General features: G+C 34.1%; 1 protein-coding gene across 4 annotated transcripts in view; it reads left to right on the forward strand.

Moving 5' to 3' along the window:
* The window catches only part of LOC106094346 (proton-coupled zinc antiporter SLC30A8), an 84737-nt gene that overhangs the window by 25627 nt on the left and 45662 nt on the right, over positions 1-13448 (forward strand). For all 4 annotated transcript variants that reach the window (XM_059369397.1, XM_059369398.1, XM_059369400.1 and 1 more), the window contains one exon: positions 4199-4321. In XM_059369397.1, the coding sequence (XP_059225380.1) occupies positions 4199-4321 (123 nt within the window). The remainder of the gene's footprint in view (positions 1-4198; positions 4322-13448) is intronic.

Below are 13448 nucleotides of genomic sequence, written 5' to 3' on the forward strand. Positions count from 1 at the left end.
ATATGCCGTTCGGGACAAAAAAGGCAACAATAAGAGGTCCAGTTGTGCATATAACAAATACTATAAAAAATAATTGTGTTTCTCCTGACCGAAACTATCCAACAAGTAATATAAAAATATAAAAAAGGGGAACTATACCATCCACAAAAATTTTTCTTTAAAAAATTATGAATATATGAAATTTCATCCAATGGACAATGAAATCGAGGGTCAAGCGTAATGAGTTAAAATTTTATCATTTTTCAAGTTTTTTGCCTGTTAGGGCGAGATCATTCATTTTTTTTTTCTTTTTTAAGTCTTCTAACCAAAGACGAAACGTGTCCCACAGTGGTTGATGTGTGTTGCTATCTTTGGCTTTCCTTTTCTATTTGCATCTCCCATCATTGAGCTCGTCTCGAAAGATAAACAAACAAAAATTAAAATTTTATCTTAAAAAATATTTATTGAAAATTGTCTATAGAAAAAATTTAGGAAAATGTTTTCGTTTTGAAAAATGTTAATTATTGAAATTGAAATCTTATTGAAATCTTTCTATTATAAAAAATAATTTCGAGGATGCCCTGGCCTGAGCAACATATTGCCTTTAGACAATATTTCATTGAAACTGTGACTTTAGAAAAAAAATGTTTTTTTTTTAAATTTTTTCCTTTTATGGAAAATATTTCAATATGAGATTTTTCATTTTGTTATTGTTTCTATTTAGCAGAATAAAAAAAACTTTAGAAATGGTTAGCCTAATTGTACTGTTGCAAAATGTATTGAGCAGGCACAAAAAATTTTATTGAAAAATTGGCTTCAATACAACTTCGAACAGATGGACATAATCATGTTTACCACGGGAGTAGTGCAATTGTCACAGAAAAAAAAGTCTTTCATTACACAAAAGCACATGCATTGGGAAAAAGTACAACTAATGGGGAGGGTTGTCGAGCGTGGTTAATATGGTAATTGCATCATAGAGGCGTTTTCGCAATTAATACGATTCAAATACAACTTTAACGATTTCAAGCAACAGCAAACAACATTAATAACAAAATAAATTCAAAATTCATTTCAAGTTCAAAATTTATTTATTCAAAATTCAATTTCTGGTTTTGCTTAATTTTTTTAATTTTATTGAATTATTTTTTACACGGTTTTATTCTTTTATACTTTTCTCCTGATTTCAATTAAATTTTTTTCTAATTTGATCTGATTTTGATTTTAATAAAATTTGTTTGTCATATATTATGTGTAAAGCTTATATATTCTTAGTTAAATGTTTTATCTTTGAAAATGTCAAATATTCATTTAAAAGGATAAATAATTGTACACAATTCCTGTACTGTAACCATAAGACGCAAGTCTTGTTGTACAGGATAATAATATATACATAAATAAATTTATAACTGCCAAAATCATATTTTTGTCTTTAAACAAAAAACGTATGGCCAAAGATGTCAAAAATTAATATTAATGCTAGAATCATAATTTACGTAAATTTGACGCATTATTAACGCATAGTTCTAGGGTTAATGTATATGTATAGTTAATATTTCGAATATAATTTAACAAATCATTTATGGGTTCTTCCAAAAGTTGAAAAATTTTAATTCAGTTCATTGAGTTATGAACTCAACGAATTTTTTTATTTAAAATAACAAAAAATTTAAAACAAACTTTTTGATTAAAATGAGAGAATAAGCATGCTTGCTGCTTTGGCAAACATAGGGTTTGTTGCTTTAGCAAACATTTCTGTCTGCTATTTTATCTAACGTTGTTTAACTACAAAATCAGCTGCAATATTGAACATATATTGCTGCTGAAAAAAAAATTGTTGCTACAATACCCATTAAATTGCTCTGCTATATGAGAATATTTTGTTTGGTGTTCCAAGGGCCATTTCCGTCACAAAATTTGATAACTTTAAAAAGAATTATTTCTATTTTCAAAAATTTTTTTTTATAATATTTTTTTATGAAATTAAAATAAAAAGAAAGATTTTGTTACAACAGGTAAACTAATAAAGTTAATCCTATTAATACACAAAAAAGTGGCTGTAAATTGACTACGAAGACATGTACGAAATATGGATGGTTCCACTTGTCACACATGTAATGACGATGTTTATTGGCTGCCACCATTCTTTGATTCTATATCTAGGGTCGTTGCAAAAACATTAATCAATTAGCCCATTATAATTCAACATTTAAAAGATGAGATAAATAGGCATATAACGATATTTAAAGAAAATAACAACCCAAAATCATTGAAAATATGAGTCATATAATAGACGGGATGAAGATTTGTTTAAAAAAATCCACAGACTTTTAAATCTGTTTCCAATATAAAGCAAACAGTCTGCTGATAATAGCAGGCAGTGTTTGCTATTATCAGCAGACTTTTTCTATGAGTATAGGTGTTTGAAGATGAAAATTTTTTAGAAAAAATAATTTTTCGCTCTACTACCTCCATGTTCATGTCAGTCCGAATATTTTTAGTTTCGACTTGAATATTATAGCAAACTAAATATAAAATTGTACTAGAGAAATTTATTTAGTTTTTATGAACTTTTGTCCATTGGCCTTATATATACATCGCCGCCCACTGGAAAGCACATACTCAACAAATATAATAATCCTTATTTTTTTTTATTGTAGCAGAAAATGTTATAAAAGCACATCGTTATTTTTTTTTTTTTTTTTTTTTTTGTATACTTAAGGACAATACAACAAAAACAAAACAAGTTCATAAATTCAACTAAAATATTTGGACCATTTTTTTTATTTAATTCTAAAGATAATAAATACCCTTACAGACTAATAACATTTGAACAGAAAATTCAAGGATTTTATAAGTTTTTGATAAAAGTTATTAATGAACGTTCACGAAATTATAGTTTAGCCCAAAAAACTTAAAAGAAATCCATAAATAGCAAAATGGGACGAGCTATGTTCTTGTGTGTCAAAATAGGAGCGAAATTATGGGCTATAGCGAATATGGACTTCCACTTCACTATATAGCTAAAAAGGCAAAAGTCTAGGGTCGAAAGGTTATTGCTGATTTTTTAAGAGACGTCGAACACGATTTCGTGAATGGTAAAGTTCGATCCGAAATTGCGTTTATAAATCCTGACATAAGTACTATACCCAGACAAACCTAAAATATCCTTGATTTAGCTTTCCAAATCAAGCAAAATTTTAGCGCAAATTTCTGTTTATGGACAGCAAATGCTTTTTTATGGTGGCTCGCGTTTGAAACGAATATTAATAAATAATTAATCACCCCTAGATAATCTTTATTGCGATGGTCTTCGATTTCTTGTCTTGTCATGTGGACAAAATGGTGTTAACTGTTTATATTTTTTAACAAATATTACATTAAACGCACACTTTTGTAGAAAATGTGTTTACAGCACAAAAATGTACCTTTGCTCATGGCATTAGTAGTCAATTCTTGGATTTAACACCAACCTTTGGGGTCCTGTAGTGATCACCATATATTCCAGAAATAAATATTTTAGAAAGAGTATAGGGATTGATGGCAAATAAATTTTTCATGTCGGAAAAATTATTTTCTTAAAAAACAAAATTATTTGAGGGAAAAAAATCGAAAGCCGAAAAATCTTGGTTCTCTATTTAAAATATTGTAATAATAAAATCTGACTTCAACTTTTATGTCTATACTTATTTAAATTAGGACTTTCTATTCAAAAGAACCAAATATTTGACTTGAATTTATGACTTAGTTTTGTTTTTGTTGTATTGTCTTTAATTATTTATATAAAAGGGAACAGATTTTAGATATATTATTTTGAAAATAGACAGGTTTTAAAAAATAACTATTTACTAAACTACCATTTCCACAACAATTTAAAAGAAAATTAAGATTAGTGCATTTATTGAGCAAGTGCTATTCAAGTGAGTGGCAGTGTATGTGTTATTTTGTGAGCTTGGGCATAGTTGTGTAAGAGTATTAAAAGATTGTGGAACACACAACCGACACCCTATTACTTATATTTGCGTAAATGTGTGTGTGTGTGTGTGTGTGCGGGTGTGTGTGTGTGGGGGTGTGTGCGGGTGTGTGTGTGTGGGGGGGGGAGATGGTACCCAGGGAGACCCTACAACATTTTATGTTAACGTTACGCTTGTTGTAATCATATTTTTATTTGAATTGTTGAATAATTCCTTTGTTTTAATTTTGTTCTATTCCATAACAGGATGATTTGGAATATGGTTGCCTGTGCCAACAGAAAGGATTTGCATCCAACCTCAACTGCAATTCCGCAAAGACCGCTAAATCAAAAATCCTCTGGGCCGTCGGTATGTGTTGCATATTTATGGTAAGTGCTCCAAGCTCTTTGTTATGGAAGATCAACAACGATTCCATGCATGTATGTGTGTAATAAATATACACACATATATGACTGTAAAACTCTTGTATATTGTACTGAATCCACATCCGACAATGGTGTGTGTATGCGTAACACTATTTAAACACCCTCATCTATACAGAATTTACATTGGCCTACACATGCACTAAGGCGGACACCTAAATATTTCTGTGGTATTGACACAAACACCTTAAGTCGGTTTTTAGTTAAAAATTGGTAGGTTTGGTAAATGATTTTTTTTTCATCTAATAACATTAATTTTTGCTAAAGATAGACATATGAAACCAGCAGACATTGTTTGCAAAAAATTGTTGCATTCCCATTTCCATCAGACTATCTGTTATTATTCCAATTTTTTTTTAATTTCACTAACAAATTTCTCTGAGTATGGCCTTTCTGCAATATTGTACACAAACATTTGAAGCCAAGATGCAACCATGAACCCCAGAAGTCTAGATTATAAGTATAAAGAAATTTTTGTTTTGTGCATTTTAAAAGTGGGCGTACCAGATTTAGTAGCCTTTGCAAAGTAAGATGTTGCATAAAAGTGAAAGTAGGAAAATGTTGCAAGTAACCAAGAAAAATTTTTGAGTATAAATTGTACATTTGTTATCTTTTTATACCCACCACCGTAGGATTCCGTTTGAAACATATCTAAATATCCATTTCTGACTTTATTGCATTGTATATATATTCTTGATCGTCGTAAAAATCTAAGACGGTCTCAACATGTCCGTCGATCTGCCGGATAAATCACGCTACAGTCTTTAAAAATACAAATATTGGTCTTAGGCCCATTAAAGCCATATTTATAGTCCGATTCGGATGAACTCAGGAACCGTGAACCGTGTAAGACCTCTCGACATCCTTATTCAATTTACATATAGCTGCCATATAGACCGATCTCTCGTTTTAGTGTCTTGAGCCCATTAAAACCACATCTAATATCCGGTTTCGCAGAAATTTGGGACAGTAAGTTGTGTAAAGCCTCTTGATATATTTCTTCAATACGGCCAGATCAGTTCAGATTTAGATATAGCTGCCATATAGATCGATCTATCCATTTAAGGTCTTGGGCCAATAAATGGCGAATTTATTGTACGATTTCGTTAAAATTTTGGCCAGTAAGTTATGTAAATCCCCTCGACATCTTTGTTTAATTTCGCCCAGTTTGATCCAGATTTGGGTATGGCTGTCACATATGGTCCTGGGCGCATAATAGGGTCATTTATTGTCCAATTTCAGAGAAATTTGGTATAGCATGTTGTGTTAGGCTCCTCGACATCCCTCCTCTATACGGTCCAGATTTCGATATATCTGTCATATATACCGATATCCTGATCTAAGGTTTAAGGCTCATAAAAGGTGAATTAGTTAACCGATTTTTCTGAAATTGAGTACAATGGGTTCGTTGTAACTGAATGATCATTGAAATTAAAAGATCAGTCTAAATGGGACCGAACTTTCAATTTAAGGTGTTAGGCCCATAACAGATGTATTTATTGTAAGAATTCAATGAAATTTGTCAAAGCGAGTTGTGTTAGGCTCCTCAACATACCTTTTCAATACGGTCTACGTTTGGATATACCATTTACTGATTTTGCAGAAGTTTTGCACAATTAGTTCTGATAGACCCTTCGACATTCTTACCGAGTATGATATTTCGATATAGCTGCCATATATACCGATCTCCCGATTTAATTTCTTGGGACAATAAAAGTGCGTTCATAATTCGATTTCGCTGAAATTTGACATAATGGGCTGTGTTAGACTCTTTAATGTTCGTGTTCTATATGGTTCAGATCGGTCTATATTTGGATATAGCTGTCCTTAAGCCCATAATAGGTAAATTTTTTAACCAATAAATTTGGTACAAATATTTGTGTTAATTTTTTAATAGTTTTTGTTGAAATATAAAGCTGAGCAAAATGGTGGTTTAAGACACTCCGGGCTCAATATAGTAAATTTGCTCTTCTCTATTCGCCTAGTACCATATTGCAAAGTGGAGAAGGTTCAACATCATCAAAGCCTTGAAGACTCTTCATGACACATTAAAAACAGGGCTACCTATTGACCAACAAATCCAGAATGAAATCAATTGCAATTTATATTGAAAATTATAGTATATACATATTTTGAAACCCTATTAAAGCTCTACCAAGACTGCTGATCTTTATTGAGATTCAATGTTTTCAACACAAAATTCTGGGAGGGGTTTCATATTGGTATTATATATTGGTATTACTACAAAATCCGAACTAAATGAAAATCATACAATTTCAAACTGAATATCGTTGACTAACATTACACCCTTTCCACAATATTTTCAAAATTATTGTTGTCCACAATAAAATTTTCACTGTAGTCATTTTCCATTTTACTGTAGGCTTTTATAAGCCCATATTTTGAGTTTAACAAGTCTTATCATTTTGTACTCGTCTTTTATATTTTCATATATACTTTTTAATCATATTCTTCTGCACAAAAAAATGTTTAATTACCCGCTTTAGTACAAAAAGGCAGATAAGGAAAATGCAAACAACAAAATTTACAGCACGGCGAAACAAGACACATAATTCGGTAACAATGTCAATATAAACTACAACTATGGTTTCTTACTGGAAACTAATTCTAGAACAAAGAAAACTTCTAGGCATTTATACTGGTACAACGGTCAATATGTTGTTGTTTTATGGATCGTGATCTTGTTGGTCTTAACAACCTCCGTCCTTCTAGCCATGTCCGTCCGTTCGACTGTGGAAATCAAAAAAGCGATAGAACGAGTTTGCTGAGAATCTTTTTGTTAATTTTGGTCGTTGGGAATTGTAAACGGGCCAAATCGATCCATATTTGGATAGCGGTTCCATGGAGGCCACCGTAGTACAGAGGTAAGCATGTTAGCCTATGACACTAAAAGCCTTGGGTGTCACCGTAGCGCAGAGGTACGCATGTTAGCCAATGACGCTAAAAGCATTGGGTGTCACCTCCTAATGCTGGCGACATATCTAAAGAACTTTGCCATGTAAAAACTTCTCCCCAAAGAGGTGTGATCTGGTTGAGAGATATGCGACAGTTAAGGGCAGTTCGGAAATATGTTTCCCGCAAATTTAATGGCAGTCTGAAAAGATGCCATTTGTCGCACAGGTTTGTGTTTTTTCATTGCAAAATCATATATTGAATTTGAATATTTGAATATAGCTGTCTTATAGAGCAATGTCCAGATAAAAGGATTTAAGCCGATTAAAGGCGCATTCATTCATTCGAACTTGCTGAAATTTGGAAAAGAAAGTTGTATAAGGGCCCTAAACTTTCTCGCTGAGTATGGTTTACATCAGAACATATTTGAATACAGGTGCCAATAGATCGATCTTCCAATTGAAGAGTTGAGCCGATTAGGCGAATTTTTCATCCGATTTCACTGAATCTTTAAACTTTGTTTAAGACCCCATACTTAGACATCCTGGTTCAAAAACATCTCAACATTGACTATGTTAGGTTTGGTGTAGATATCTTTATCCGTTCATTCACAAGATTTTTCACTGTATTACATGTCATCCATATAATTTCTCAGCCCCTATTTTTTATTATACCCACCACCGAAGGATGGGGGTATATTCATTTTGTCATTCCGTTTGCAACACATCGAAATATCCATTTCCGACCCTATAAAGTATATATATTTTTAATCAGCGTAAACATCTAAAACGATCCAGCCATGTCCTTCCGTCTGTCTGTTGAAATCACGCTACAGTCTTCAAAAATAAAGATATTGAGCTGAAACTTTGCTCAGATTCTATTTTTGTCCATAAGCAGGTTAATTTCGAAGATGGGCTATATCGAACTATATCTTGATATAGTCCCCTTATTGACCGATCCGCCGATTTATGGTCTTAGGACCACAAAAGCCACATTTATTATCCGATTTTGCTGAAATTTGGGACAGTGAGTTGTGTTAGGCCACTCGACTTACTTCTACAATTCGGCCCCGATCGGTCCAGATTTGGATTTAGCTGCCATATAGGCCGATCTCTCGATTTGAGGTATTGGGCCCATAAAAGGCGCATTTATTGTCCGATGTCGCCGAAATTTGGGACAGTGAGTTGCATTGGTCCTCTCGACATCTCTTTACAATATGGATCAGATCGGCCCAGATTTGGATATAGCAACCATATATACCGATCGCTCGATACAAGGTATTGGGCCCATAAAAGGCGCATTTATTGTATAATTTGGCCAAAATTTGGGACAGTGAGTTGCGTTAGGTTCTTCGGGACAGTGAGTTGTGAAATTTGGGACTGTGAGTTGTGTTATGTCCTTCGTCAGCCCTCTTCAATATACCCAGATCGGTTCAGATTTGGATATCACATTTCGCTGAAATTTCACAGTGACTTATGTTAGGCTTTTCGACATCCTAGTCGTTTATGTTTCAGAAAGGTCTATATTAGGAAATGGCTAAAAAAATATTTTTCTAAGAATTGAACAATGACTTGTACTTAATAGACCACTCAATATCCGTGCCGAATTTAGTCAAAATCGGACCATATTTAGATAAAGCTGCCATGTGGGCATATATTATGAATTTTTTCATCGGATTATGACGAATAGTGGTTATCATGAATACCCGAGGAGGTGGATATCCAAAGTTCGGCCCTGTCCGAACTTAACGCCTTTTTACTTGTTTTTGCCTTAAGGCTGGTACTATGTTCGCTTTTCGCAATTACTTTCTTTAGATAAAAAGATTTTGAAGCAATAAAAATTGATGATTTCATTAAGGACATTCCCTATAACTTACGAAACAATTTTAATAAAAGTATAAAGTTATCATTGAGATTTAGTTATTTTTCAAAAAAGTAATAGCGAAAAGCATGTGTTTTCAAAAGTGAAAAACAAACTTAGTACCAGCCATTAAATGAAAATGGCTTGAGTGCGGGAAGCTAAACACAAATTTGCCCGTGAATATTCCATTAAGGAACAGAAGCAAACTTCTCAAATATATGTGCTGTTCTATTCAAGTTTAAGCTCAATGAACGAACGGCATGCTGCAGTTCTACACATCTTAAGGGAGAAGCTTTTACATGGCAAAGAACCTCTAAAAATTAAACATTTTATATGATGTTCTCGCCAGGATTCGAATCCAAGCGTTCAGCGTCATATGCGGACATGCTACCCCCTGCGCTACGGTCTCCACCGTGGTACAGTTCTTTTCATCAAATAGCGGCTCAGGTATGGTGTAATCCACATTGCCTGCAACATCTAAGTGTGCCGCCAAACTTTGCTTTGAGTTAACAGCATATGCGTCCTGACGTGGTTAAGGGTGCAAAACGAAATAAAACGCAAACAATTAACAAATTTATGAATATTTTTAATTTTGCTTCCTGACACGTCACTTATATTTTTTCGAATCAATCAAATTTTTCTGTACAATGAAAAGAAAATGGCAATCCAATGCCTACTCAATTTAACATATTTTTTAAAACTCATAAGTGTTATATAAACTAACAAGGAAAATGAAAACTTAACCTACCTTGTTAAAAAAATAAATAATTTAAACGATTGAGAATAATAAATGTGGATACACCACAGTACCCCCTCCCTAGTGAAAACGAAATTTATACTCCAGGAGCAAATGATACTTTCTTTCCGGATCGTAATTTCATTGTTGACGTTCCTTGTGAATTGCTTGAAGTATCCGGAACTTGAATTTATTCTGATTCATTTAAGAGATAGGCGGGTTTGAGTCGGTCGATAGATATAACCTTTTCATCCTGGCCTCGTCTAATTTTGAATATCTTACTATTCCGCGAAATTACTTGAAATGGGCCTTCGTAGGGAGGTTGTAGAGGTTTTCGAACTGCATCATTTCTTACAAAAACATGTGAGCATTTCAGTAGATCCATGGGTACAAAAATTGTATGCTTCCCATATCTTTTTCCAGAAGTTGGTCTTATATTTTGCATATTATTATGAAATTCATCGTTCCAATTGTCTGAATATTTGGAGTTGACGTTATCAAATATCTCACCAGGAAGTCTGAGGTTGGTACCAAAAACCATTTCAGCAGAAGAATAACCAACATCTTGAATAATTGCCGAGTGCAAACCCATCATAACTACAGGAAGAATTTCTACCCAATTCTGCGACTTGTATGACTTGAGAGCTGCCTTCATTGTTCTATGCCATCTTTCAATTTGGCCATTGCTTTGCGGATTGTATGGTGATGTATGGGTAACATTTACTCCTAATAACCGCGAAAATTCTCGAAAAAGAGCAGATTCAAATTGTCTTCCCTGATCGGTTGTAATAGATGACGGAACTCCATATCGGGAAACCCAGCCTGACAGAAATGCTGAAGCAACGGTTGTTGCTGTTATGTCTGTCAACGGTATAGCCTCGGTCCATCGGGTAAATCTGTCAATACAAGTGAGAACATACCTGAAATTTTGACATAGAGGTAGCGGACCAACCAAATCGATGCTGATGTTTTTAAAACGTTCCGTTGGTAACTCAAAATTTCCGAGAGGACTCTTGACGTGGCGATTAACCTTTGCCTTTTGACAGGATATACAACATTTGGTCCAAACATGCAGGTCCTTAGATATTGATGGCCAAACAAAACGAGTTTTAATCACGCTTGTTGTTGCTCGGATGCTTGGATGAGATATTCCATGTAGTGATTCAAAAAGAGGCTTGCGAAAATGTTTGGTTATATATGGTCGTATTGCTTTTGTTGACACATCACAATAAACTTTAACATTTGAGCCAGGGACAACAATTTTTTTAAAGATAAAAGATGTGTTAACTTTTAGTAATTGTTGTAATTCTATGTCGGACTCTTGCGAACGAGCCAATTCGTTGTAATCCAAAGGTGATGGTAATGATACTGCATCAAATCGAGATAATGCGTCTGCAACTGTGTTATCTTTTCCGGAAATATGTCTTATGTCGACAGTATGCTGCCCTATGTAATCAAGGTGTCGCAGTTGCCGTGGGGATGCCTTCTCCGGTTTCTGTTTAAATACATATATTAGGGGTTTGTGGTCTGGGCAAATAAAGAACTCTCTTCCTTCCAAAAAATATTGGAAGTGTTTAAGTGCTGAGTATGCTGCGAGAAGTTCTCTGTCATATGCACTATATTTCATTTGAGACGAGCTCAATTTCTTTGAGAAAAATGCTATGGGTTTCCACTCACCGCTAATAAATTGTTGTAAAACTCCACCCATTCCTGTATCCGATGCATCAATCCACAAAGATGTCGGAGCATTGAGTTTTGGATGAACAAGTAGAGCTGCATCAGCAAATGAGTTCTTGCATTCCTTGAAAGCTTCAAGTAAGTCCTCTGTCCATTGGATCTTTGCGTTCGTTCCCTTTTTATTTCCAGAACAGATTGCATGAAGTTTTGACTGTTGATGTGCTGCATTAGGAATAAATCGTCTATAAAAATTTATCATTCCTAAAAACCTTCGCAGCTCTTTTTCAGTTTCTGGCAACTTGTAGCCTTTGATTGCTTCTACGCGGGATGGCAGAGGTTTGATACCATCTAAATTGACTACATATCCTAAAAATTCGACTTTTGCAACTCCGAGCACCGACTTAGAATAATTAATAGTAACACCAAACTCTCGAAATCTTGAAAATAATTTCCTGAGATATTCCAAGTGCTCCTCTTTGTTGTTTGACGCAATAAGGATATCATCTATATAGGCGTAACAGAAATGAAACGCTGAAAAGACTGAGCTGCATTACAAAGTCCAAAGCTCATTCGAGGAAACTCAAATAACCCAAATGGAGTTATAATTGCAGTCTTAGCAATGTCAGATTCTTCAACTGGTATTTGATGATATGCTTTAACAAGGTTCACTTTACTAAATATTTGCTTGCCGCTCAACATGTGTCCAAAATCGTGTATGTGAGGAACAGGATAGCGGTCGGGAGTGGTAACAGCATTTAAACGGCGGTAGTCGCCACATAGACGCCACTCTCCATTTGACTTCGGGACTAAATGCAACGGACTTGCCCAGGAACTTTTCGAAGGACGACATATACCTTGTTGCAGCATCAAATCAAACTCACGCTTTACAATTTTGAGTTTCTCAGGGGACAATCTTCGTGCTTTTGCATGAACCGGTGGAACTTCAGTGTGGATAACATGCTTCACAGAATGCTTTGCTGGTGAAATACGATTGTCACTTTGCGTCAGTTCAGGAAAAAGCTTGCAAAATTCTGAGTTTTTTTAAATTGATTTTACAGAATTTAAAGATCCAGAAAATAACGTTGCTTTACTTTCTGACATGGACCTATTATCTATCAGACGATTGTTCTTAACATCAACCAATAACCCAAAATGGCTAAGAAAATCAGCGCACAGTGGGCCAAATGGCAAAAAAATTGGAAATAAGTCTACAACTTTTTATCTGTTGATTTTAGCCATACAAAATGTTCTAGACATTTGTAGAGGAGGACATAGGCTTTCAGAAAAGTGCTGTTGTTGGTCCATATCTTTAATACAGGGTGAGCTACAGGGTGTGAAAGTTGACCACTTTTGACTTCTCCAAGCTTCTGGGGGCCATAACTTTTGATCTACTCAACCGATTTACATGATTTAGGACTCTAGAGAAAGAGCTTGACAAGATCTAAAACTTATGCATAAAGTACCATGCCATCGTGTACTGTTAAGGAGTTATGAATTGTTTAATTTTAAAATATGAAAATTTGGCCTTGGTTTTTTTCAGTGTTTTTTAAATAACTCCGTCAATTTTAAAGCTATAAACTTCATACTTCACACAAATTATGCCAGCATATGTGTGCATAAAATACAAAAGGAATCACGTGAATATCTTTGGCGGTTTAAAAATGGCATCGTTTTCAATATGAAAAATATTTTTTTTGTCAAAAAATTGCAAAATTTTTCAAAAAAGATACTCCCATTTCCTTTAAGTTTTCGCAAACTTTGGCCATCAAAGCATTATCATTTCTTTCCATTTTCACAAAGTCGAGGTATTAAGAAAAGTTTTAAGTGCTAATTTGGCTAATTTCGATATCAAACAACACCGTTATCTTAAGACCAAAATGGCCAATT

Source organism: Stomoxys calcitrans, chromosome 5 (genome assembly GCF_963082655.1).
Source record: "Stomoxys calcitrans chromosome 5, idStoCalc2.1, whole genome shotgun sequence".
In the NCBI taxonomy this organism is placed as follows: Eukaryota; Metazoa; Arthropoda; class Insecta; order Diptera; family Muscidae; genus Stomoxys; species Stomoxys calcitrans.